Below are 26,961 nucleotides of genomic sequence, written 5' to 3'. Positions count from 1 at the left end.
CAGGGCTATACAGAGGAGCAACTTGTTGCAAAGTTGCAACCTGCAACTACACATTGTTACAAGCCCAAAAGCATTGGTGTTAATTATTTCTTGATCCATGTTCCACTGCCCTTTTCAAGTGCAGTGACTACCAACTAGCTGCCACTAGTGGAAATGTGCCTCTAGAAATCTGTATAAAGGATTAGTGTTCTAAGCACAACCCAAACGTCTTCAAACTCAAGGAAGCCCCAAGAGGCACATATGCTTGTGCGCAAGGGATGCGACTCAATAGGTCTTATAAAATAGGCTTCCTTTTCGCAGCCATGTTCACACTAAAATGAACTGTGTCTATTTGAAGCGTATTGGGCATACGGAAATAAAGTCCTCCTTGCTGGCAGGGTACTTTTTGTTGCATAGCAAAGCCTAGTTAGAAAACAACACAATACCCGCACACACATGCAATACCAGACTAGATGTATAGTTCCAAACTACCAAAACAGCCTGATTTCTGACTAATTTGGCCTTTTGTTCGCTGATAACGACCATGTTAAAAGTTCAGAATGGGGTTACTGAGACTGACGGGAAAAGCGCACAAGCGCTTGACCAAAAGTTAATACAGGACGTTTTATCGCAAACAGAGCGATGGATTAGCTGAACAGTAGTAACTAGTTGATCGCCGATGTAATCTATTTAAAATAGCGTTAGGTTAAAGTTCGCCTACCACAATGGCACGCCTGTAGTGGAAAGGTTAGACCGCACACGGTTTCATTAAAGGGTTGTCCTGATCAACGGGTACTTGACAGAATGGCAGCGGGCGAAGAAATATTTCTGAGAGCCAAAGAACGGACGTTTGTGGGATTGACAGAAGGTATCACGTTAGCTAGTTTATACTAGCCGGCAGAGCTGCCTTTTGTTGTTGTAACATCCATTGACAGGGGAATTGATGTAACGTTAGTAATTTCATTCTGGTAACTAACATTATCGTTCGGTTAGTGAAATGTCACAGCACTGTCGGCTACTAACATCAAGATATCCCGCTTCGCTAACTAGTTGCAGAGGACGACTGACCACAACTTACTGTTGCTGTTAATTCGCAAGCTAACGTCAACATTACCTAACAAACTTTACAGGTCCTCTTGGCCGCCCATAGAATGCCGGGCAAACATTAAATGGCGAGTTTGCCACGATGGACTAGCAATGACATTGAAATTAGAAGACTGACCAGCCGGAATGGCACATTTTTGTTGAAACTACACGAGTTTGTTCTGTAATTAGGCTGTTGTGGATGTGGTTGACAAAAGTGCACTTTTGTGCATTATGTAGCTTATGCCCATGGATTGCTGTGCTGCCATGAGTATCCTAACATGCCATCCATCTTTATGACAACAAATATCTATTACTTTTAATGTCATGCAGTAAATGAATCAGTAAACTCATTGTACTGACATTCGAGCAACGGTTTAAGTGAAATGAGTGCAAGACTGTAAATGTAGAGCAACAGGCTACAAGAAACGCATCTAAAATTGATGGAATGTTTAATTTCAAATGAAATTTTGGAAACTGAAAACCTCAGCTCAGCAGATTGTACTGTAGTGCTCCAGTCACAGATGTCACGCATCCTGCAGAAAGCTCAGCTTTGTTAAAATCAGGATTTGTGATTAGTATTGTTTAACTGCCTCGGCCACCTGAGATATCGCTATTTCAATTCGACGCGGACTGTGGCCTCTCATAGCGCGTGCGTGAGCGCGTATTTATCAGCTGTCATGGAAGCTTTGTCTGCTCGTTTCAGTTCATGTTTTTAAAGCTGGCTGAAAATAGTTTGCACCGTCTCCATGGACCGTACAGTAGTGTTTGTCTTGAGGAGGAAACGCACACTTACACACACTCGCACAAGTTTTAGAGAGGATATTTGGAAGCTCCGATGAGTTTGTTCGCGTTTCAGAAAATCAAAGTATTGTACAAGTATCGATAACATTTTCACCGCTCATACCATCGTTCTAGTTTTTTTCATGTGACTCAGCCCGTCGATTGGCCATTGTTAGCTGCAGCTTATTCTGATAGCATAGCCATCTTTGGAGGAAAAGAGGTGAAGACAATGCAGCTATTTCTTTCGCAATTGATTTCTTTGGATAGCTTAGTAGAGGATGGTTCTTATACTTTTCAGTACTTAGACATTCAGTATCCATATGAAGTTCAAATTTAAATAGGTAGGACTACAGATACAATTAGTCTTTAACTGTTCTATGTCTATAGGCCTACCTAAAAAAAAAATTGTCCAAACATTAACCATTGGAAATATATTAAAAAAAAAATTAAATTCACATGATTGTCATTTATTGTTTAAGTTTCATAACGACTGAATGACGGGAAGTATCAGTTTCTATCAGGGTCGGACTGGGAACAAAATTTGGCCCTGGCAATTTGCATCTGGACCTGCCCAATTTGGGCCCAACATATGCACCGCAATATCAGGCTATTTAGGACGTAGGTTAAGCAATAGATATGAAATTGGCAGTTCCGCTGTTGTTTCGGAACCATGAAGAGCGCTGTTTGTTGTACGTAGAGTATACCATTACCAAATACCATTGGTATTTAAAGAACAAATCAAACTCTTTTGGTTTTGGGCACACAAAATAATGCATGGCTGGCTCCGTATGATGACTCCCCTCTGGCCCAGCGCTGTTAACACTGGCACTATATGCAGTATCACCTGTGAGGTTGTCATTGGCAGCAGCCTCCTCTTCTTGTCCCTGTTCTTCACTGGAATCAGCCTGTGTCCAGACTCTTTCCTCCCCGTCCTGCCCCTGTTCTTCACTGGAATCAGCCTGTCCAGACTCTTTCCTCCTCCTCCTCCTCCTCATTTGGCGCTGGTGGACTTTTAATTTCATCACTGCAGCTAATGTTAACGTTTTGCCTGGCACCGGCCTCTGTAACGTTATTTTTGGAAAATAATTGCCATTTTACAGCATCAGCCTCTTTTTTTTTTTTCTCTCTGACCTTTTCCGCTCCACCTTTTCTCTTTTGGGGACTTTTATCCATTTGTATTTTCAATTGCTATCTTCATAAAAGCTTCTTTCTGTCTTGATTTGATTATTTCCCACCTGACCTCTGACATTACGCAGATGGACGGTTCCGCTTGAAGGGTGGTATAGGTAGCCAGTATAGGTAGTCTGTTTGACAGTGTGACCTCCAGTCAGATGGGCTGTTCCAAAAAGAAATGGGCTGCAGCTGGCAGGTTAATTATTATTATTCCACAATGATGTTGGGCTTGTGGGCCACGAGGTAGGCCGGCCCATCTGGTATTTGCCAGATAGCCTGTCCGAGCCTTGTTGCTATGCATTCATTTTGTGGTAAATGTCCCAAATAAAGATACTGTCAACTAGGGCAATACAAAACTGTCAACTAGGGTATACTGGCAATACAAAACTTCTTTGGATGTTCATTTCTTTGCAAATGTCTGTTGCTACATAGGGCTGGCTTTATATAGCAGCTTTCCATATTTAGAGATATGTTTAAAAAGGTCTAAACAGTGTATCCAGATTCCCCTGCTTTCAAATTAAACGGATGTAATATATTTCTGCCCACTGGTTGACATTTTGGTGCTCATCCAAGTTTGCCATTGTAAAAAATGGAAAGCTAGACAAATGCTCAGCAAGCTCTGGTAGGTGTATACCCCTGCCCCTGCTATGTGTTCTCAATCACTGGTAAATTATGTTTCCATGAGTACATTGTGTTCCCATAACCCTTATTGTTGCCTGAACCCCATTACTAAAGTTTAAGGAAAGAAGAAATACTGAACAAAACATGAGTAATTATCAGAATAAGGCAGGGCACTTAAAAAGGTGCTGAATAACAGGACTGTCCTGGGAGCAACAGGACGTCTGATCACACTACTCTAAAGGGAACACAAATTTACAAATGCAGAATCACTGGGAACACATTGTGAAAACCACTAAAGAAAGGGCCAAAGGCTTGTATACCAGATTATTTTTTATTTGAGGCACACATGGGGTACAGGGTAGTTGCTTTAACAGTGATAAAATCGATGTAACAACATGCGTTCGCAGTTAGCACAACATTACAGATGATGTTTTATTCTGACATTTTGTCTCTGGCCCAGGATTATGGAAGCCTACTGCTCTGCAACATCAATTCTGAAAAGAGGTTGGAACTCGATGGCCAAATTACACTGCCAAAGGTTATCAAATAGATTGTTATTGTCAGTCATTTCAAACTGATTAATAAAAATACCTAACTCTAGGGAGGGTCAGAACATTGAGGGACCACGTGTGAGATTAGTTCTGGATTCCTCTCATCAGGCTAGAGGAATACCTCTGCCTGTTTATACTTGGTAAATGAGGAAAGTTTTAGCATAGCGTGTAGCACAACAAGGATTTACAAGTTTCTTGTACAGAAGCGTTTCTTTCATTTGTCTGCTACATTCTGATCGGTGCAGACCAAAAGAAGAGAATTCCACTGAACCACAGACAGAATGCCTGATACAGCGCACACTGAAAAAAAAGGCTTTCCTTTCATCCAATCCGCCGCTGCTAGTGAAATAGGCTCCTTAAATGATGATGGCAAAGAGCAAAGTCGAGAACTTGTAATGGCATTCCCAGTAGGAGGATTCCCTCCTCTTTTCTTCTCTTCCTGCAGTTTTGATGTGCGAGGGGAAGAAATTACCATGAATCCAGCAGGGAAAAAGATACATAAAGATGCATGGGTAATGCCTTGTATGCAGAAGGAAGAAAGAGAACAGAAACAAAAGTAGCGTGGATGAGCGGCTGGGTCATGGCGCGTTTGCCCGGTCCTCTGTGGCCTGTTGTTGTTTGTGCTTGCACGGCTAGTGGAACCGGAGGAACCGTGTGAACTCTGAGGGAACGTTGGCGGAACATTTGTGTTTTTTGCATTCGCATACAGCAAAGGGGGAAACACATGCATGTCAGAGTGTTGTTGCGGTCCCTCTCACATCCCTCTTGTCACACGCGCGGCTGACAGATAACACCAGGTTGGCTTGTCCTCAATCAGACTCCCCACTTTGATGAAATATTTAGAGTGGTGTGATTTAGGGATGGGTTGCATAAGAGCGACAGGATTTTGTGCTGGACGGAGCACTTTGTTAGGCATATGTTGACAGTAGTGGGGAAAGCTACGATATACCAGGGAAACAACTGAGGAAGGATTTCCCCTTGTTTTGCCCTCCGCAGATGCTGAGAGAGAGTGGCGTGGCCCCTTCTTCTTCATTGTGGGGGCTGACCCCCAGCTAGGCCTCATGAAGGCCTGGAGGACTGGGGACCGCAGCGGGGGAGGGGACGAGTGGGCAGAGGAAGTCCAGCTCACCAGGACGGCTGTCCAGGCCATCAACAAATTGAGCCCCAGGCCTCGCTTCACGATACTGTGTGGGGACCTCGTCCATGCAATGCCAGGTGAGATTACAAAATACCAGACCTTTGGAGGATGCTCATTGCTAGTTCACAGGTCTGATGCATTTAAAGCTTGTATGAACCGTGCAGAACATTAACTGTTGAATTGGAAATGCTGCACTACTGGCTCTTTGGCACAATGCTTTTTCATGTTGAAAATGATAAAAAAAAATTGAAAAGAATATTTGATGTTAGGGAATTTTCAAGTTACCCAATGTTTGTAATGTATTAGTGTCTGTCCTGGTGTAGATTATGACATATGAATAATAAATAACTATTATAAATAATATAATAAAATGCAGTAAATCCTGTTAGGAACTAATTTGACTACATTTCAGTGAATTATTAATTTGGATTAAAATCAAAACAGTATGCTTTTTTCACAGTGCTCTCAGTAATGAAATTCTAAAACTGACATTGTGTGTAAACTGGTGCTAATGATGTGGTCTCACAATCCATTTCCCCTCTGATTGTGTTTTTTCGATGGCTTCGCTACATAGATTCAGTCTAAATTCTGTGAACATGTGCCACTGTTGAGTTCCTTTTGGCTATTTGCTGAGTCTTCCATCTTTGTTAAAAAGGGCTGTCTCACCAGTTGCATCCAGCTGGGGCACCCCACTGTGCAGGCCACTCACGGGACCTGGGGTCCAGGCAGAGGTCAGCCTATCAGTTGATCCCAGGAGTCCGTGGGGCTCGTGCACAGTGGAAATTCACTGGCCAGATGGTCACCCCATGCTGGGTTTCCAAAGCAGGTCTGAACATGCCCTCTCTTCCCCCCCTCTGGCCTATATAAGCTTGGGCCACCACTGGCCAGTTGTGGGTCAGAAGAAGCTGGAGAAAGTCATCATCAAGGAGTTCGGTGGACTATTCAACATCATTATCAGAGACATTCACTTTCATCATTGCCGTGCGTCGATAAGATTGTGAGTGTTCTGTTGTCATATGTGTGTTTAGTAGCGAGTCTGTTTCATGTCAGTGTAGATCATATATGTACGTTTATTTGTGTAGGAATCATTCACTGTCATATCTCATTCATGCTACTTTAAAGATTTACCGTTGGTAACGGAGATACTGGAATGTCCACCATTACGCGGCACGGTATTAAAGGGACATTTCCGCATTTATAGCCGTAATATTCATCATGTAGGCTATACTATATTCATTCTTGTTGTTTATATACTTGTTAATATTTTTATATATTTGTTATTCATATCATTCATAGAAACCACGGATTCATGTGTGTTAGAAGTCCTTTACACGGATAATTCTTCCATTCATTCCACCGTTCAAATCACGGATAGTCAATCACCGTTCAAACACGGATCAGTACGGTCATTCAAGGATTCAAGTGTGGATATGAGTCCTTTACACGGATAATCATATTCACAGTTCATTATCATTCAATTCGAGTCTTGAGCGTGTGTGTACAATAAATACTTCGTTACATCCGTCATCATTGGGACATTGACATCATTCTTGTTCTAACCGGACAGACCTGTGGCAATTGTCACCTATTTCACAACCAGTAATACAGTCCTTTTGGGTTTCATTCAATTCAAATATCACCCTATTTTATATGGTCCTTCGAGCCGGATATTCAATTACCACAGTTCAGGATGTCGATGCCCAGAGACAACACTCGTGCTCGCCGTGATGGTCATCAGTCCCGCTGCTTGGATGACTACTTGGTGAAGCTCTCGAGGCCTCATCTGCATCAAATACACGCACTCCATGACCAAGCCGTTAGAGTCAGCAGACACAGCTATGAAGACGTTTTAGCACCACCTGCTGGACAAACGTCATGCACAACCAGCTCCAACCACCAGCTTCGCTCCATCATCAGGACGACTCCACGTCGCAGACAGTGGGGTATCCAAGGCCAGTCTTCACATCTCTGACTTCTCGTCCACGCCGCTGCCAACCAGTCAGGCATTCATTCAGCCAGTGGATGACCTGCGAGGTGTGCCGTGGCTTGCGTCTCATCATTCTCCGCTGGTGGTCCAACCAGATGATGACACGTTCCCGCCACCACCTCCGCCAGTGTCATACCATGACATGGTCAGTGCGGCAGAGCAGAGATTGCCGTGTCAGGTGCCACGCCCACATCATCCACCTCAACAGCCTGTGGCTGTGCTGACTGACCATATGCGGAGCACGCATATCGGTCCAGGGCACAGCCTGTCTGCTCACGCACCGCCATTTGAGGTGCCAACGCTGCAGGATGAGGTGTCATCCATTCACTCCAGAGCACCGCTGGAAGAGCCACCTGACCGCCAGGGAGGCGTCAGGGCGAATCAGAGCCCAGCCGTGCATTCCACCACTGTCCTGCTTGGGTGTGACTCCCCTGTCAAGGCAGTCAAGCCCACCAAGACAGCACAGCACTCACCACGGAAGCCAGAGCAGCCACCGAAGTACTGTCCGTTCTGCAACAACAATCAGCGCTATTTCAATCAGTGCACAACATTCAAGCAGCTGACCAAGGATCAGAAGGTCAGCTGGATCAAGAAAGGGAAACGGTGCTGGAGGTGTGGAAGGGATCATCAAACAGTGCAGTGCTACCTCAAGGCCAGATGTCAGACATGCAATCTGACACATCTGGAAGTGCTGCATGAGTTGAACATCAGACCGGAGAAGCCAGCCCCCGCCATTCATCAGCCAGTGACGTACTACCTTGATCCTGCCAGGAGGGGTAGTAGTGTACTGCTGAAGCTGGTGAAGGTGTGCCTGTACAATGGCAACAGGAAGATGGAGACGTACGCCATCTTGGACGACGGTTCCGAGCGCACAATGCTGCTACACAGTGCAGCTCAGCAGCTGGGCCTTCAAGGACGGAAGGAGGATCTGGCACTCCGGACCATCCGTCAGGACGGCAAGTCTGTGCCAGGGAGGTCAGTTTCCTTTTCCGTGGCATCAGCCAGTCAACCTCAGAAGCGGTTCAGGATAGAGCAAGCTTTCACCGCATCGGAGCTTGGCCTCTCTACCCACTCATACCCGCTCAAAGCCCTGCAGAAGGCCTATCATCACCTCAGAGGTCTGCCCCTGCAGTCATTCAGTCAGGCCCAACCACTGCTCCTCATCGGGTCTGACTACCCTCATCTCATCACCCCAGTTGAGCGAGTGCACCTAGGCCCACCAGGTGGACCGGCTGCACTGAACACATGCCTGGGTTGGACACTGCAAGGCCCTTTCAAGGTACCCCTGCATCAGTCCTCCACCCCTCAGTGTCTACTCACTGGGACTCATCCTCCAACTGTTGAGCTGCTACGTCACATGGCTCAGCCCTGGCAGATGGATGTCCTGCCCTCCCCGAATGTGAAGCTCATCACACGGTCAAAGCAGGACATAGCCACTGTCAGGTCACAGGAGGAGAAGACAGTCAGAGTGGGGGTGGATCGCCTGCCTCATCAAGAACTCCAACAGTCCTTCCCTGGCCACCGGTGTGGCACTGGGAAACGGCTGCGTCAGGAGTCCATCCGTGCAGAGGCACGGAGCAGCAAAGACAGCAACGAGTCATCCTTCCACGAGCCTGCTGACCTGCGGAAGTCATTCTTCTGTGGTAACGTCTCTGTGACCTCTGCTCAGTCTCTTCCAGATCCCGGAGGTTTCAGCAGCTACCAAGAGCTGCTGGAGGCCTCTATCAGAGCATGTCATGGGGCGGCCACGCCCACAGACCCCGCAGCAGAGGACGTCAGGCAAGCTGAGCTTGCTCTCCTCCGGACAGTCCAGAGAGACTGCTTCCCGGAGGAATTCATTCTTCTTTCTACAGGGAAACCTGTCTCTGCATCCAGCAGACTGCACACGACTCAGGGGTCTAACTGATCCGCGTGGGGGGGGGGCGGCTCCGCAGGTGTGAGTCCCTGGAGGAGGACGCATTGCACCCCATAGTGCTGGATCCTCATCACCCCATCACCAAGCTCATTATCCAGGATGGTGACAGCCGGCTCATGCATCCAGGCCCGTACAGGGTGGTTGCTGAGCTAAGGCGACGGTTCTGGATCTTGAGGGGGAGACAGGCCATCAGGAAGCACCAGCACAGCTGTGCTGAGTGCCAAAGATGGCGCAGCAACTCAGTCATCCTCAGAATGGCTGACCTTTCACCCATCAGGTTCCAGGCCGCATTCTATTTCAACAGGTGTGGTTGCTTCGAACCATACCTCACCAGCACACGGACGGCGCAGATACAGGTCAAGGATCGGACCTACACGTGGCCCGTTGCCATCAGACTCCCATCATTCCTGCAGGATGCAACTGGCTCACTTCATGGAAAACAATTTTGCTACGCAAAGTTGGGGCGGCTGTTAAAAAGGGCTGTCTCACCAGTTGCATCCAGCTGTGCACCACGGGAGGTGGGGTCCAGGCAGAGGTCAGCCTATCAGTTGATCCCAGAATCCTGTGGGGCTCGTGCACAGTGGAATTTCACTGACCAGATGGTTAACCCCATGCTGGGTTTCTCAGAGCTAGCCTGGACTTGTTCTCACTCCCCCTCTCCACTATATAAGCTTGGGCCACCACTGGCCAGTTGTGGGTCAAGTAAGCAGTTGGAGTTGGAGAGGAGCATCAGCCATCGGGAGTTCATCAGTTCAATTCAGAGACATTCGCGATCATTCTTGCCGTGCGTCATTGAGAATGTGAGTGTTTGTGATATGTGTCATCTGTAGCGAGTCTGTTTCATGTCAGTGTAGATCATATATGTACGTTTATTTGTGTAGGAATCATTCACTGTCATATCTCATTCATGCTACTTTAAAGATTTACCGTTGGTAACGGAGATACTGGAATGTCCACCGTTACGCGGCACGGTATTAAAGGGACATTTCCGCATTTATAGCCGTAATATTCATCATGTAGGCTATACTATATTCATTCTTGTTGTTTATATACTTGTTAATATTTTTATATATTTGTTATTCATATCATTCATAGAAACCACGGATTCATGTGTGTTAGAAGTCCTTTACACGGATAATTCTTCCATTCATTCCACCGTTCAAATCACGGATAGTCAATCACCGTTCAAACACGGATCAGTACGGTCATTCAAGGATTCAAGTGTGGATATGAGTCCTTTACACGGATAATCATATTCACAGTTCATTATCATTCAATTCGAGTCTTGAGCGTGTGTGTACAATAAATACTTTGTTACATCCGTCATCATTGGGACATTGACATCATTCTTGTTCTAACCGGACAGACCTGTGGCAATTGTCACCTATTTCACAACCAGTAATACAGTCCTTTTGGGTTTCATTCAATTCAAATATCACCCTTTTTTTATAATCTTTGTGAACTAACTTACTCAAACTAAAGACTCAAGTATTGGTCACAGGTTCCCTGAAATGGGGCTTTGTTTCTGCACTAAGGGGTAGTTGGATCCAGCTGATCTGGACCAAGTGACTGCCTCCCTCATCTATTCCTGTGTCTACTGGTGCCTGGAGAGATAGCATGCCATAAATGTCTGTATACATTTTGTCCATGATGGTGAATCTTCCTTTCACCAATTGGCTGCTCACCTGAAGACATATTCTTCAAGTCCCACGTAGCACAAAAAGAGCGACAAAAAGAAATAACCTGTCTAGGCAACTCCTGAAGAACTGGAACATTGTCTCTCCGAGCCCGCCCTCATTTATCCAGCCGTTTCGGGGCATCATAATCGTGTAGGCAACCCCGTTGCCAAAAAAAGAGACATCTGCAGAGTGATTTTCAAGTCTTTGCGCGAGAGCGAGCGAGTGATGGAATATCTGGGTCTGCACTCTTCGCTGGCCTGTCATCCCTCATTATGGGCCGTGACTGTTTCCCGCCGTCTCCTCCCTGTCTTTTACAGCGGTAAAACAAGAGGGGGCTGGCAAGTGCCACAGGGGCGCGGCGTAGCTCCTGCGGCAGAGTGGCGGCTGAACGTTTCTCCCCCTCCGAACGATCTGATAACGAGGTCAGGAGGGTGCCTGCACCTGTGGATTCAATAGACACGCCAGATACGGGAGAGCTTCGGGAGGAAGGCGGCGCAAGTGCTGCTGGGAGTTCGCAGAGGTCAGTTTCCAGAGGGGCCATTTCAGTTGGCTTCTCCAGCAGCCGGTGGGCTCGTCCTTGGAGCTCCGAAGCCAAAGACCTGGAGAAATCGAACCCCAGTGGCAAGATGGGCTCGCGGATTACAGCCATCGTGCAGTGTGACCGCATTCTGCCTTTCAGCCTGATGTCTTTTGCTGTGCGCTGGCCCAACACTCCATGCTGGTGTTTCTCTCTCCCTCCCTCTGTTGATTTGCTAAGCTGGTGTACCATTTTCTTTGTGTGGTTCTGGTCTGAGAGGCCCTGCTGGGGAGGGGGTTGTCACGGCACATGACGTGCCATTGTTTTTAATTTGTGTAAACTTTAGACCCTGTGGGTAGAGGCCCAGTCAGACAGGGTGCTAGTGTCCTAACCTAAGGCCACACAGCTTAGTAGTCCCATTCAGAGCGCCGTCACTCCTGTCTAGTAGCGATCACAACATCTGCTGAGAATGTGGCATCGTGGGTATTTTGTGTAGTTTGGATTGAACCATGAGCACCTAGGGGCCATACGAACTCGATAGAGTGAGTGTGTGTGTGTGTGTGTGTGTGTGTGTGTGTGTGTGTGCCCGTGGGCGTGTGTGCTTCCAGTAGTGCATTTGAAGCTGCGAGTGTGTTGTAATAGCCGACGTCTTGTGTGTATATCATTTACAGAAATGCAGTTTTTTCAGCTGTAACAACAATGTGTCAAATTCAATCCATATATTATTTCTTAGAAATCTTATCTCGTATATCGTTCATATATCGCAGATGTTGATGAGGGAAATTCACATTCACTTGGTAAGCATAAACCAATATATTCATCCATTTTCCATATGTGTTTGCTTAATGGGAAAGCAGGACGGAGACCCTGGGGTGTCATTCCTCCTCTGATTGAGCGTTTTGCCTTCTGTGCTGCTCCGTGCTGAAGGGTGTAATTTATAGGTTGCGGGCGGCGACAAAGCGTCCTGTAAAAGCGCAGCACTGCTTTTTTCCGGGAGGTTCTGAGACCTTTAAACGGCCCAGTGTCAGCTCTCATTACTGTCAGGCCAGAGCGGCGGGCACAGAGTGCCAAACGCATTACACGCCAGGTCCGTCACACTCAAACACACACACTCACTCACACACACACACACAGATTCACTCATCCACTCACACACACATGTTGTCCCACACATATCTGCATGGACGTCTTACGTGTTAAACGCCTCCCTTATATGAGACACACACACACACACACACACACACAAAGAGCTCCGGGCTCCTTGCACCCAAACACCCGTATCATCAGCCCTTCCCCTGACATTTCCCCTATACTGTTTGTTTTGGGGAAGCGTGAATCTTGGCCCTGAGGAAGTTGTCTGTCATTTGTTTGGCACAGAGCAGAGAGACAGTCTGCGTCTCTGGCGTTTGGATCTCTGTCACTCTTTGTCCCTGTCCCCACCTCTCTATCACTGAGTTTGTTTGTGTGAAGGTCTGTGTGTGTGTGTCTGTCTGTCTGTGTGAAGGTCTCTGTGTGTGTGTGCGTGTGTGTTTCTGGCTTCCTTGCTCTTTTTTTATTTATGTCTGGGACTCACTCTCTGTCTTCATATCTGTCTCGCTCCCTCTCTCTACTCTGTTTTGTGCTCTCTCTCTCAGCCACCCACTTACCTCCCCTTCTATCAAGCCTGCACACTACACACTCTTCTATCAAGCCTGCACAGTACACACTCTTCTATCAAGCCTGCACACTACACACTCTTCTATCAAGCCTGCACAGGACACACTCTTCTGTTTCTGCTGGGACTTCCCAAGCTTGTCGATACAGCCTCCCTAATCATCAAAGATGCATATAGATTTATTTATTTCCGTACGTCATTTATTTCGTGCAAAACAAAACAATCGTCTCTTCCGACAAAGCCGGGTCTAATATTAAAATGGATTTACAGCAGTTTGCCTGACAGATACCAAAGTCCTGTCATGCCTCGTCCCCTGGCCGTCCTCAGCTTGAATGTGTGAGGGGTGGGGAAAGGAGCTCTTGGTGTGAAAAGGCGGGTAATAATTGGGTCATGAGGGACACGGTGTGATGGCATCCCATTCTCCAGCCCTGAGCAGTCAGGTCGATTTTTAGAATCGTTCATCGCCTCATTTACCCACGTAGTGGAAGACTCAACGGAAACGTGTCCGGGCGAGCAGTGTGTGTGTGTGTGTGTGTGTGTGTGTGTGTGTGTGTGTGTCCCCTTCCCCTGTACCCCACTCCCACCCCCCACACACCCCACACACACACCCCATGCCCCCTCCTCCCACAAGCGTTAATTGACAGATCGCTCGTTGGCGACGCGGGGCAGGAGAATCCCCCCTGAGAGGCCTGAAGTCTGGGGGACACTTTCACGGCCGATGATGATGAAGTGGTGGTGGCGGCAGCAGGAGGGGTGTGTGTCTTTGTGTGTGTCTGTGTGTGTGTGGGTGGAGGAGGAGACGGTGATTAAATTAAGAACGCAGTGGACCTGATGCTCTACTAATGAGGCCCTACAAAGAGATTGCCTCAGATGCTGATGGGGCTTTAATGTGTGTGTGTGTGTGTGTGTGTTTGTGAGTGTGCCAAAATGCCAAAAAGGACGTTTGATTAGCCCTCCAAAAAACGCATAGGTTCGAATCATTTGCATATCTGCTTTGGTGCTTTAGGTCCATAGGAAGGCAAACCAATACAACATAGGAAACAACACAACTACTTGTAGATTTATTTCAACATAAACATGTCTAGATCAAGATCTAGATCTGTCAAGATCTACTTACCTACACAAAACAAAATAGCTGGAATGATATGCTTACACAGCTTACATAGCGTCTATCAACCAAAATCCGTTGTATTTCCAAACAGGGCTTTTCAGATAGTGTGCAGGGCTGTGACACCTCTGCCATCGTTACCACAGAGTTTCAGCTTGGCCTACATTTACATTTTCAGCGGTCCAGGCAAGAACTTGCGACACTGATAGCGACAGTAGTGCTGCTTTATTTTCACAATCGGATATCGTTCGTTTAACATTTCGATTATATGATCTAATTTAGAATATTCGTTGATAGCCGTGTGTGTGTGTGTGTGTGTGTGTGTGTGTGTGTGTGTGTGTGTGTGTGTGTGTGTGTGTGTGTGTGTGTGTGTGTGTGTGTGTTTGGATGAAGATGGCTTTGAATATTTATGTAAAAAACAGGGATTTGTGTGGTAGCTTCAGGATGTGGATGAAGTAGTGTGTGTGTGTGTGTGTGTGTGTGTGTGTGTGTGGATGTGGATGAAACCTGCTTGAGTGTCTGTATGTGTGTGTTTTCCTGGGTAAGTGCGTGTGAGTAAGTGTGTCTCTGTGTCTCTTGTCACTCGAAGGAGATGAGAAGGTTCTTCACCGACTTCCCATCCCTGGCGCCTGATGTGTTTGCGCTTCAGTGCCCGTTGAGAGGCCATGAAAGAGAGAAAAGTGCTCAGCGGTGCATTGACTGAGAGGACTACGGGGAAATCAGCTGGGAGAGAGGCACCCCCTCTGTGTGCTTATCTGAAAGGGATGTGGATCGGCCCAGTTTTTTAATGGGCTGCTATGGGCTTTGGTGCCGCCAACGAGACCTGTTGTTTTTGCTGTTGCTGCTGCTGTTGTTGTTGTTGTTGAGGGAGAACAGGCTGTACCCCAGCCCAGACAAATGTGGGGGGGGGGGGGGGGGGGGGGTGGGGGGCTCGGCTCTCCCTTCACTGGTCAGACAGGAATCACACGTGGATGCTCATCAGGTTGTGAGGCCAGCCTTCAGTCTGTCAGCTCAGATGATTCACTTACTAACACATCGGGGGGATATAGTCATGGGGTGTCATTCTGTAGCAGAACTGGTCCAGGATCAGGCTGTTCCTCTCATTACCTCGGCTTCACTCATTATAAATTGAAAGGCAGCATTGATCCTTGGTCAGCCGATACACCTCAGAGTCTTGCTTGGTTGCTCCTCTTGAAGTTCCAGGCTCGAGTTCTATAAATGGGTGTGTGGGATATTTTTTATGTTTAGATGAACATGGATTAACTCATCAGTTTGAAAGTCTCACTCAGGAAGGGCAGACTAGGCGGGAAACAGTAACTCAGCCATAGACATGATTCACTGATCTTAAAGTCAGCACTAAAAGCACGACACAGACACATTCCAAGAAACCCCCGGTTAGGAGGGGGTTTCAAGGGGTCTCAGGGTCTCAGAGGATGTCAGGGAGTCTCAGGAGATCCAGACACCAACAGACACACACACACACACACACACACACACACACACACACACACACACACACACAGGAGTACTCAGGGGAGTTAGAGGAGAGGGAATAGTTAATTCTGATTGGTTTTGGCAAACAGCCAGATAGAACACACCCCACGATGTACAGGCCTTAAAATGGCATGCAAAACATTCATACAATGAGATCGAGCTAATCCATGGACCATCTCCTTATTGTAGCTTATTGATTACAATAATAAACCTCCAGATTTCTACATCCAGTCTCCGGTCTTCTGATTGAAAGAAAAGGTGTAGTGAGATCCCATTCTCGCCACAACAGGTGCATATTTAAATTCTGCTCCATCCTAATAATTGCCAGTGGTGGATAATGGCAAAATAACATGTCATATACAGTTACTTAGAACAGTGACTCTTCAACCCCTTTTGTGTATAGTAAAGTAGAGATCTCCTGTATGTAGCCCTCCTACACTATCAGCCCAGTGTTTTATCAGTCTGCAGCGGCCCTGCCAGCCTAATTAACTACTGGGTAGGCAAAATTGACATAGAGGTAATGTTAGGAGGCCCGGCCTCCAGAGAGTATTCAGACTCTTCCTGAGCGCAAAAGCTCATCGCTTTGAAGTCATGATTGGGTGTATTCACGTGTAGCCCACAGTCTAATTAGTACTGACTGAAATATGTATGTATGAAAAGTATGACAAAAACAGTGTAGAATGCCGTATTTTCACATGCCCTCAACCTTAATCTTTGTGTGAGTGTTACATTATACCATCTTGAGCTCTGGTATAATAAGCAATGTTTACAGTACCTGGCAGACAGCCATTTCTGTGTGTGTGTGTGTGTGTGTGTGTGTGTGTGTGTGTGTGTGTGTGTGTGTGTGTATGGGTGTGTGTGTGTGTATGGGTGTGTGTGTGTGTGTGTGTGTGTGTGTGCGTGTGTGTCTGCGTATATATACATGTGCCTGCAAGTGTGTGTGTTTCTGTTTCTGTGTATGTTTGCGACTGCAACTGATGATTTCCAGGAAGCCTCGGCAGGGTGTGTTCTCTGCACGATCTCCCGCATCCTCAAATGCTCTTATTGTTCTGTCGTTCTGTCGTTCTGGTCTCCTCCCTTAAATCTACCCCGGCAACATGAGCAAGATGCCCTGCCTGTCGCATCACAGGCCACGTTCTGCGGTTCAAAATGCCACAAGCTGCGGTTCACTCGGGCCCAAGGGAGATGCACAAAGATTGTGTTTCGCTCGCTGTTGTTATATTTACATAAGTAGAATAGGGTTTTTCTTTGAAAGTGGCGCCTCGGCTGTCTCCTGCTTTGTCTTTGATGGTGGAGTTGACCTGTGGTAAATATAGTATATTTATGCAGGCAAAGCGTGGCGAGACCAAAAATAAATAAACAAATCGACTCTGTAGGCTTCTTGTTGGCAGCTGGGAGCAAATTGATTGTTGTGATGTTTAATTCGCTTGTCCTCTGCGTTTGTAATTTGATAGTTATTATCTTTAATTGGATTCCTTTCTTGTTTGTGTTTATTTATAAAAATGCTGTCTGTCAAGCGCATGGGGTCCACAGCAAGGTGTTCTCGCTGAAAATGGATGCAAGGCGTCCCGGCAGGAGCAGGTAGAGCACGTGCGCAAAAATGGCAGATGTTCTGTCACAGCGAATTTATAGATGATCCTCCCACGGCGTCCCGCTGGGACTCAAACTTGTCGATAAAATTAGCCAAGTGATGTTTTAGCATCGGCCCAGATGCAGAGGTGTGTGTGCTTGGAAACCAGCAGCCGTAGTGCGCGCCCGGCATGAGCCCTGATTGCAGCGCTCTTTAAGTGAGCCACTGACAGTGGTGTTTGTGTGTTTTTCAATGCCGCAGGTGAAATTGCTGAAATGATGTCCATACGCTCCAAACACTGGTCTTTCCAGTCTCCTAGTGTGTGAGCTGTGGTATGTGAGGTGAACCCCTTCTGAGTTTGCTGTGCACCATGCCCTTTCCCCCTTCGTAATAACTACTTATCATTCAGAATATCATGTATGTGTGATGCAGATGGCAGGAATAGAACAACTATTTACTTTAATTTATTTCAGGGTGTTTTTTGATCATGCTTAATTACCTATAAGCCTGTCATGTCATAAATCAAAGACACACCCATGCCAGGAACACTCTCTCTCTGACACTCCCACGGTGTACACTGGACCACGTGTGATTACCCCTTGCTCCGCTAGGCTTTGCATGTGTCAATCACTGCGGCATCAAAAGATGAGGCAGTCAGTCTCTGTGAAGGTAGAGGAAACGAGGTATGGTCCACTGCTGACTCCTATATTCCTATATCAAAGGAGAAAAAAAAAAAAGTCTTTGAGTGCAAGGTTCATGTACGCTGTTAAACCGTGAAATACATCACAGAGGTTAAACCACACGTGAAAGGTTAAACAGGAGAGCCCTCAGGCATCTAGAAACATCCAGCGCTATCTCCCTGCTGTCGCTCATGTGTCTTTGATTTCTAGGCTCTGTGTTCAAGCCTCTGCAGTCCATTAAAGGTACAGTCCTTGATTCTGGCATGAGGTTGTTGATATTTGAGCTCCACAGTCAATCAAATTATACCCCTCCCTTTTGTGCTCCTGAAGCAACATGTTGATTGGCTGGCAAGGTGCATGGCTTGGTCTGAAGGACCAGAGTCTTTTGAGCACACGTACTAGACTGACAGCTTGAGGAACAAGAGGCAAATGCTGAATGTGACAAAGTCAAATGGGTTTTGATGAAGGACTTTCCACATGGTTCTCTTCTGCTCCAGGTACACCGTTTCGAGCGGGACAGGAGCGGGACCTCAAAGACGCCCTGCGGGAAACCGACCCCGGCATCCCGCTGGTGTTTGTCAGCGGCAACCACGACCTGGGCAACGCTCCCACGCCCGAAACTGTGGCCGAGTACTGCCGCGAGTGGGGCGACGACTACTTCGACTTCTGGGTGGGCGGCGTGCGTTGCCTAGTGCTCAACTCGCAGCTCTTCTTCGACGCCTCGGGCTGCCCGAGCCTCCGCGACGCCCAGGAGGCCTGGCTGGAGGAACAGCTTCAAAATGAGGCCCGCAACCCCTCGCACCACCTCCTGGTCTTCCAGCACATTCCGCTCTACCTGCGGCGGCCCGACGAGGAGGACGACTACTTCAACCTGCAGACAGCCGTCAGGGAGAGCCTCATCCAGAGGTTCAAGAAAGCAGGTAGGATCCACACAGATTCCTCAAGTTCTTTCTCTATTTGGAGATTTGTGGTCATTTGAATGCCTCTGTATGTACTCTGAATGTACTCTGACAGGGCCATGGAGAGAGACAGGTAAGGACTAGGAAAAGAGAGTGGGTGTGGAATCGAGAAAATAGTCTTCTTGTGGAACATACCTGTTTGGCCACAAACTCAACCTCTTCAGGGGTTTTATCCATGATCTAAAGAATCAGAATCAGAAAGGTTTTTAATGCCAAGTATGTTTACACCTAGCAGGAATTGTCTGTGGTACATTGGTGCAAACAATAAACTTACACAATAAATAATACACATATTAAGTACCTTTTTAAACATTACATAGGAAAAACGATATATAAAGCAGACCACTACCATGAAAACACATATGGTGTGCAAGCTTCATGAATTAATGCTATTCCATAAAGAGAAGAAAACCTTAGATCGAAAAAAAGAGCTTCTTAACCTCGTAAATTCCCTCCACAATATGTTGTTACTGATATTGTTTAGGTCTCAGCTCTCCACCTTTCTTGCAGAATCCGTACCGCTCCTTTCGTTTCGGCACACGTGGACCTGTCCCAAATGGGAACCTTTTGATCATTGCCACACTTCACAAGCCTGTTCCAGTGTGTTCACGCACGCGCGTCTTCAAAGCCTCACTCGCACCCTTCCTCTTTCAGGGAGCGGGAGTGAGCGTGACTGCAACACTCTCCTCTGCTTGGAAATCTTCACCAAAGAGGTGAAGAAGGAGAGCCTCATGAGGCAGACGCTCATAGCTTAATCCCAGATTCACTAGCACGTCAATCAGGATGCTTGCTTTAGAATGCTAATAATATGTATGTTTGGCTTGATAGCTGGCCGAGGGGATGTTTATAGCAGAGATCGTGTGAGCGACGTCTGCTGACACCCCCTAAATGGAGGTGGTGGGACGCTGAGCTCCCCCGAAAGTGCGTGATGGAGGGAGAGATAAGGCTGGTTTAAATCTCCTGGAGTGCAGAAGTAGGGTGAGTGACAGCTGTCAATCATCCACATGGGCTCCTCCCGAACTTTGTTTAGAAGACATCAGTTTGTGGAAGCCCTTCAGTGCGTGACACTCCTATTAGCGGCTCCAAAACCACTGATTGACCATGGGGGTTTGTTTTAGGCCCAATCATAACATTGCGTCTACACCTATATCTTTGCCCACTGTACCTCCCAGAAAGGCTTTAGTACATCAGCACCTTGGCATGGACAGGGTTCCTGCTGAGCATGAGCCTGTTGCCTTCATGTTAATGAGCTGCTGATTAATGTAACATCAGACATACAGGCCTACATTGTAGTCTTAGAATGTATAGGCCCTGGGTCTTTGTCATGTATGTAGCTTTTGAATAATGCCAACAGAACTTGGAACGTGATGTGATGGGGAAGGAGAGATTTTTTTTTTGTTGAAAGGCATGGGATGTCAACGTGATCTCTCCATTACCACACAGACCTCTCCTCTCTCTCTCTCTCTCTCCCTCTCCCTCTCCCTCTCCATCTCTCGCTCATCCATACACATGTTCACATGCTCTGCTATCAATCACAGACTACTGCGATATGGAAAGTATGCTCGGCATAACATCAATTATTGATCAAAAGCCGCATCCACTGGTGTCTAATTTAGCGAGACGCAACGTATATACATGCGCACACTCATGAACACACACACACACACACACACACACTCACTCTCTCTCTCACCCTCACTCTCACTCTCTCTCTCTCTCTCACACACACGCACATATGCGTTTACCCTGTCCTTAACCCCCACCATTTCTAATTAGTTTTCCCCCCCATTCTCTAAGGGTGAGGTGCAGGGGGAGTTGTGGGGGCTTTCTTGCCCCCTTGGCTCCAGTAGAGATGAAAGGTGTTGTGTGTGTGAGAGCTTGAGCTCAGGACTTCTCCTGAGATCTGATCTGTCTGTCTCTCTCTCCTCCACCTCCTTACATCCTCAGGGCCTTTAAACTTATGCTGATAACACGCCTGCAACGGCACGTTTTCGTATCTTTGGTCCCCCCAAACCCATGTGACAATGATCAAGGGGACTCCGTTCTTTTTTCCATGTAATATATATATATATATATATATATATACATAAAAGATATATATATATATATATATATATATATATATATATATATATATATATATATATATATATCTTTTAAACCAAGTGTGTTTTCAGATCAAACTAACCTGTGAAAGTGTACAGTGTCCTAGTTCTTGAGCTTCTCCCTCTCTTTTCTCTCGATATCAATGTGGGTGTGTGTGCCTGTTTGTACAGTAGGCGTGTGTGTGTGTGTGTGTGTTTTGAAGCATTTTAGACGCATGCGTGCATGTTTGTGTGACACCTCCAACTCTGCACTTTAGTTTTGGTTTCAGCTTTACTGTTTCAATTTCATGGCAGATTTCATGATGGCCAGAGGAGCTGTCAAAATCACACAAAGGGGAAAAAAAGAGAGTGAGAGAGAGAATCAGGGATAGAGAGAGAGAAAGAGATATGGAGAGTCAGGGACAGAGAGCAAGAGAGAGAAAGACAGAAAGAGAGAGAAAAGGGGAGAATTTGTGGGACAAAATAAGCTGGTTTCCTCATTCATCTCCAGAGGGCTTCAGTAGAAACAGGAGAACACGGCCTCCCGGCGAGGCAGCGCCGGCAAACTCATTTCCCCCCCAGTCTCCCGGAAAAGCCTCAGATCTAATATAATGCAGCAAATTTTATTCCTATGATTTAAGCCATATTTTCTACAGAGCGACCTGGGCTGAGAGACTCTCATCTATTCTGAGGCGTTGTGTCCCCCCCCCGGGTTAGGTGCTGATTGTGAAGGCTCTGTGCTAACACTGGGCACACCACAGGGCCTGTCATTCAGAATCATTAAGGTGATGCATTGCCCCCGGTGGCTCTGATAGTCAATCCTTTATGATCTTTTATCAAGCCCCACGTCATAGTTTGATTAATAGAAATCCTAAGGATATATTTGAATTGGAGACACACACACAAGAGACATGCAATGCAATTGTACATGCATGCAGTCATGCTCTCTCACACATATATGTATACACACACATACATGCCATATACGCATACACTGACTCATTTCTCCTCACCCATTTGTCCATCCAGATTATGAAAATACTCATGAAATGAGGCCCTTGAGGACATGTACGCATGCTGGGTAAAAAATATCTACAAGAAAACAAAGCTTTTCACAGAACAGAAAAAGCGTGTGAACAGAACAGGAAAAGAGTGAAAGCAAGAAAAACAAGAAAAAAAGACAGTCCACAAAAGGTGTGATGTGGTCTTTCATTTAATTCATTCTGGGGGAAGAAATGTACTGGACGGTAAAAAAGTACATTCTGTCCTCTGTGCACGTTTATTTTTCACATTTCCTCTTTCTCTATTGTAAGTTTGGTCGGTTGATTTAGATGAAATAACCTCACTCAGTGTTCTCTCACTCGTGTTCCCGTGAAGAGGCCACGAGCATTCATACCTTGAGTCACCGGTGCTCCTCTGGTAGAACCTGTCTTACACTCCTTCTCTTTACCTAATCAAAGTCAGCTTTCATTAATTAGTTATCATAATGGTATTCTTAAACGCGCGTCTCTATCAGCTTTTCTTGAGTTTGATGTTAAAGTCCTTTTTTGATAAATATGTAGTGTGAGAGGATTGATGTTATTTCACAAGGGCGGTTTGGTGTTAAATGTTCCCTCCTGTGTATACTTTAATGTTACTGTCCACCATTTTGTCTGCATATAACCTTAAGGAGCTATCTCTTTGTACCAGCCCTAAGAAGGCGATGATATAGTTAGACCTTATCACGTTATATAGTGCCTCTCGACATATCTCCACAAACATTTGACAAATAACTGTATTATGCATTATACATTCAACTGCGGTATTTGCCTTTAATGATAAATTAACTTGTTTGCTTGTCAGTTGGTTTAATCTGGGACCAATCTCTACGGTTAGAATTCCTCTGGAGTCGTCTTGAGAGAGGAATAATTTAACACCTGTACCTCAGCATGTAAGGCCACGCTCTTCAAAGGGCATTTCAAATTCCCACACGCCCTCTGGCGCAAACTTGTTCTTCACTAATTAACAACGATAAGCTAAGTGTACTCTCGCCACTATCTCAAGTGGCCTTGGGCTTTAATTCGCAGCCAGCTCATGTAAATCGGCGTAGGCCTCAGTCGACGAGGGGAGCATTTGTCATCTGCCGAGACTCGCAGATAAGCCGTCATGAACCGCATTGTTTTACCAAGGGAATGACGAATGGTAGCGCGCCGTAGACTTGGCGATGGAGACGATAATGTGATTGAGTGTGTGGTGCGTCTCGCATTTGTTGGGAACTCGCCGAGTGTCCTCGGGCATTCATATGTTCACAGGCTTTCTGGGGTCACGGGGCCTTATCAGAGGTGGTCATTAGTGCGTCGCGAGTTCATTTTCATGTGTTTGTTATGTTGTGAACGTAGCTGTTCACACACAAAATCCCATGTCGTCGAGGCTTTGTAGAAGATGTGCATACGGAGAGCATTATGCAGATCATTCGGTTTCGTGTGCAACAGTTTGCAATGATTGACCTTTCCGTGTCTAATTTGGCCAGACTTCTAGGTGTCTGTATGAACACACATAGTCTTCCACATACATGCACCGCGTTAAAGCACCAGGGATGGATAGAGAGTAATAATCGTGTGATATATGAGCCGCATAAGCTGTGTGTGTCGCTCAGAAGCTCATTCTCTCTCCTGTCATGAAAATTATCTGAGGGCAGGGCACAATCTGTGATTAATTACTCGCTGTGGTTTAATGACATCTTCACCACGTACACACACTCTTTCTCACACACACACACACACACACACACACACACACACACACACACACACACAGAGGCACACACACTCTTAATATCCCCATAATGTAAGCCTCATGTTCAATTTTGAGTTGTTTTGAAAGAGAGAGAGAGAGCTTGGGGATTTGCGTCGCCCAAATCTGGCAGCCCTGCCTCTTGTTTGCATAACGGTGTCAGGAACACTGGAGCTGTTTCAGCGCTCCCTCCAAAAAATCTGTGACTGGGACCTGGTCTACCTCACGCAGTTAGGCTTAAACCCGTTTTCATCACTTTGTCAGCGCAATCATAAATATTTTCCGGATTTGATCACTTCCCCAGGCAAACTTTGCCTCGCTCAGCTGTAATGCATTTTTTCCTCAATATTCTTATTTCACCGCAGTAATGGATTCAGTCATCTAGCTGGCAGTTAAATTGTCTTCTCTCCGAAAGACGCATCCAAGAGGTATGAAATTATAAGCAGGGAGACTGGCTTGCTCTTGTGCTCTGTATCTGCGGTGCTCAGCAGATTGGGTAAGCCTACATAATGCAGAAGCAACAACAAAGAAATCACCAGCACTTAACAAGCGGAGGAGGGCCGAGTGAAAAAAAACAGAGGCCGCCGTATGAAACTGAATTCAGCTTTGTCATTGTCTCTTTGTTGCAGGAGAAGAGTAGATTATGTGAATTCTGATTGGATCCAGGTTCTTTCATTGCCATGGATACCAAATTGATGCCTGACCACCTAACCATTGTACAATCAGCAGAGGAGAAAGTAATATCGGCCCTGACTGTTGTCGTGCAGTGTGTTTTTAAAGTTGTTTTGTTCTTATTAGTTTGCTTTGAAACAGGGTCCCTTTCATGTGCTTTTTCGAGTGCTTTTGTGGAGATGCACAAAACCCCAAATTGTTTAACATTCTGTCCTTTTACTCAAGCCTTCGCTTTTAAAAAAAAAAAAAATAATAATAATTCTGTGCATGGGAATTGGCTGTTTACTAAACCTCAGTAACCAAAATGAACAGTGAATCAACAGTAAACAGACAATTAGCATTGATTCACTTCACTATCAACATACACAGTTAAAGGTGATCGAAGGTGAGGGAGACACTGCCAGTTCTTGTCAGATAACAAGTTAGACGTGTGTGTGTGTGTGTGTGTGTGTGTGTGTGTTTTAGGGGGGGGGGATGGTATGGTCATTTGACCCTGTCTGAGGGTGTGCAGGAATGTTGCCTAATTGCTAAAGTGTACTTGCCTGGTTTATTCAAAGTGTGCAGTCATTAGCGGCGCGCTGCATGCCTAATTATCCGATGTGGTGGTGCCGTGCAGAGGTAGTCCTCCGAGTAAACGACTTGTTTAAGAAGTACTTTGATTTTCGGCCCCCCTCTGCCTCCCCCCCTCTGCTGTTACACATCTGACTTCTCTCAATAATTGGGCTGTCTTTTTTCCCCCTCCACTTATGTCATGCTTCAGTTGTTGATATTTAAAAAAATCTTTCCTAAGGGGTGGTTGAGAGGTTATGATACTGTGGAGTTGCTTAAAAATGTGCATAAAATCATAGTGGTTCCCTTTGAAATAGTTGTTAATGCGATTATGCTTCGTCCTCCTGTGATTAGATAGTAATCCCCGGCTGCCTTGGCTCTGTTTGTTTGTTCTTGTCTAATTGTGGAACTATTGTGTAATTCCTTGAGGGTCAAGGTATCCGTGGTTAAATGCAACTACAAGGCCGACTTGCACATCCCCCTTCTCCACGGTGCTGTTGGATAGGCACAAACATCCCCGATGAACAATTTCAGGGATTGTGAATTTTATAATTGTATAATATATTGAGTTACAAAAATTGTAATGTAAAGTGGTTTCAAAATGGAGTGGTTATGAACATTTCTGCCCTACAGTGGTCTGGTGTCAGTGCAAGAAGGCAGAAGCTCAACAGTAATGGTAGAACTAAGAATTCTTTCTCAGGGTTATGAGCGCGAATTAATTATCTATCAAGTCTGAATTTACCTGTGAAAAATAAATAGAACCAGATTTCCCTGGGACTTTGAGTGATTTTAATTACTATTGCATCCATGTTTTTTTTTTTTTTTTTAAGTGCTGGATGCAGCCTCCATAAAATTGTTCTGAGTGCCTTTTTTTTGGGGTCCGTGAGCATCTCTCGTATTAAATTTAATGTGTCCCTCTTCCTCGAGGCATCACTCTTAATCAGGCCTTCCTTCGCGGAGGACCTTCTCTTGTGTGCTGTTTCAGAAGGAGGATTTTAGGTGGCATTAAAGATGTCTGTGTGGGGAAACTCCAGTCACCCTACAGTCTATTTCAGTCAGGGGCCCTGTGCGTACGAGTGAGATAATGTAAGATATTTTCACATCTCCGTGACAGCGTAATAGCTTAAATATGAATGCCTGTTGTTAGCCCCCCCCACTCCCCCACTCCTAAAAGTGGGTTTTGCTCTCGGGCTCGAGGCTGGCTGTGTGGGCTGTGTGGAGGTGAGCCGCCAGTAGCCTTGAATGAGCGAGACAATGGAGCCGTTCCCATGCCTTTTTGCCTCAGAGACTGTGAGAACTCATTTTCACTTCTCGTTCCGTGCGACTTGTGTTTGGCCAGCCACAGTTGTGCAATCAGTTTTTGCCCATCTTGGACTCCTTAACAGCAACAAAGAGAAGGGAGAGAAAAAAAAAAGAGAACGACAGAATAGTGCTCGAGGGGAAAGAGAGAGTGAGTGGAAGCCATTTCAATAATTACATCAATCACAGTGGAGAGTGAGAAAACAAAGATTCATGTGAGACGTGACAGAGTAAGCACTTACTCACACACATACACACCCACACACACACAAATAAATAAAATTAAATGAGAATTAAAAAAAAAAAACAAGGCCAAACCTATTCCTACTGCCACACATGGATGCTGAGTGATACCATTCATGCACAAAGAAAACTCATTTGGATTAGTTGGTTACAGTTGGGATGCACAGGATGATTTACATAACCTTTCTTTGCCATCCATTATAGCGGAATTATTTACAGTGCAGGATTGTTGCCTTTTTTTTAAGTGGCATCCTATTTGGGGCTTCTGAATTAGAAATGGCTTGGCACATTTGTCAGAATTCTGTCGTATTGAACTGCTGCGCTGCCTCAATACTTCCCCTGTGATGGATAGTGGCTTCTTGGAAGCACAACAGCCTCCAATATACAAGTGTCCCTCATCACGTTTGCCATTGTGTGTTTTGACAGGGCTTTGATTCTGATCACCAACCCA

At 46.0% G+C, this 26,961-nt stretch overlaps 1 protein-coding gene and 1 long non-coding RNA gene across 2 annotated transcripts in view; one reads left to right on the top strand and one right to left on the bottom strand.

Annotated features, from left to right (window-relative positions):
• Nucleotides 1-629: 629 nt before the first annotated feature.
• cpped1 (calcineurin-like phosphoesterase domain containing 1) overlaps nt 630-26,961 on the top strand; it is a 28,000-nt gene continuing 1,668 nt past the window's right edge. Inside the window, exons 1-3 of the mRNA XM_012838958.3 lie at nt 630-847; nt 5,187-5,405; nt 18,430-18,852. Of these exons, the coding sequence (XP_012694412.1) occupies nt 784-847; nt 5,187-5,405; nt 18,430-18,852 (706 nt within the window). The 5' untranslated portion in view covers nt 630-783. The remainder of the gene's footprint in view (nt 848-5,186; nt 5,406-18,429; nt 18,853-26,961) is intronic.
• LOC116218590 overlaps nt 17,665-26,961 on the bottom strand; it is a 20,003-nt gene continuing 10,706 nt past the window's right edge. The window contains exons 2-3 of the long non-coding RNA XR_004162940.2: nt 19,027-19,071; nt 17,665-17,963 (exon numbers count right to left, since the gene is read on the bottom strand). This is a non-coding gene — a long non-coding RNA (uncharacterized LOC116218590). The remainder of the gene's footprint in view (nt 17,964-19,026; nt 19,072-26,961) is intronic.

The sequence above is a fragment of the Clupea harengus genome, chromosome 23 (genome assembly GCF_900700415.2).
Source record: "Clupea harengus chromosome 23, Ch_v2.0.2, whole genome shotgun sequence".
Classification (NCBI taxonomy): domain Eukaryota; kingdom Metazoa; phylum Chordata; class Actinopteri; order Clupeiformes; family Clupeidae; genus Clupea; species Clupea harengus.
This window is presented reverse-complemented; position numbering and strand designations above follow the sequence as displayed.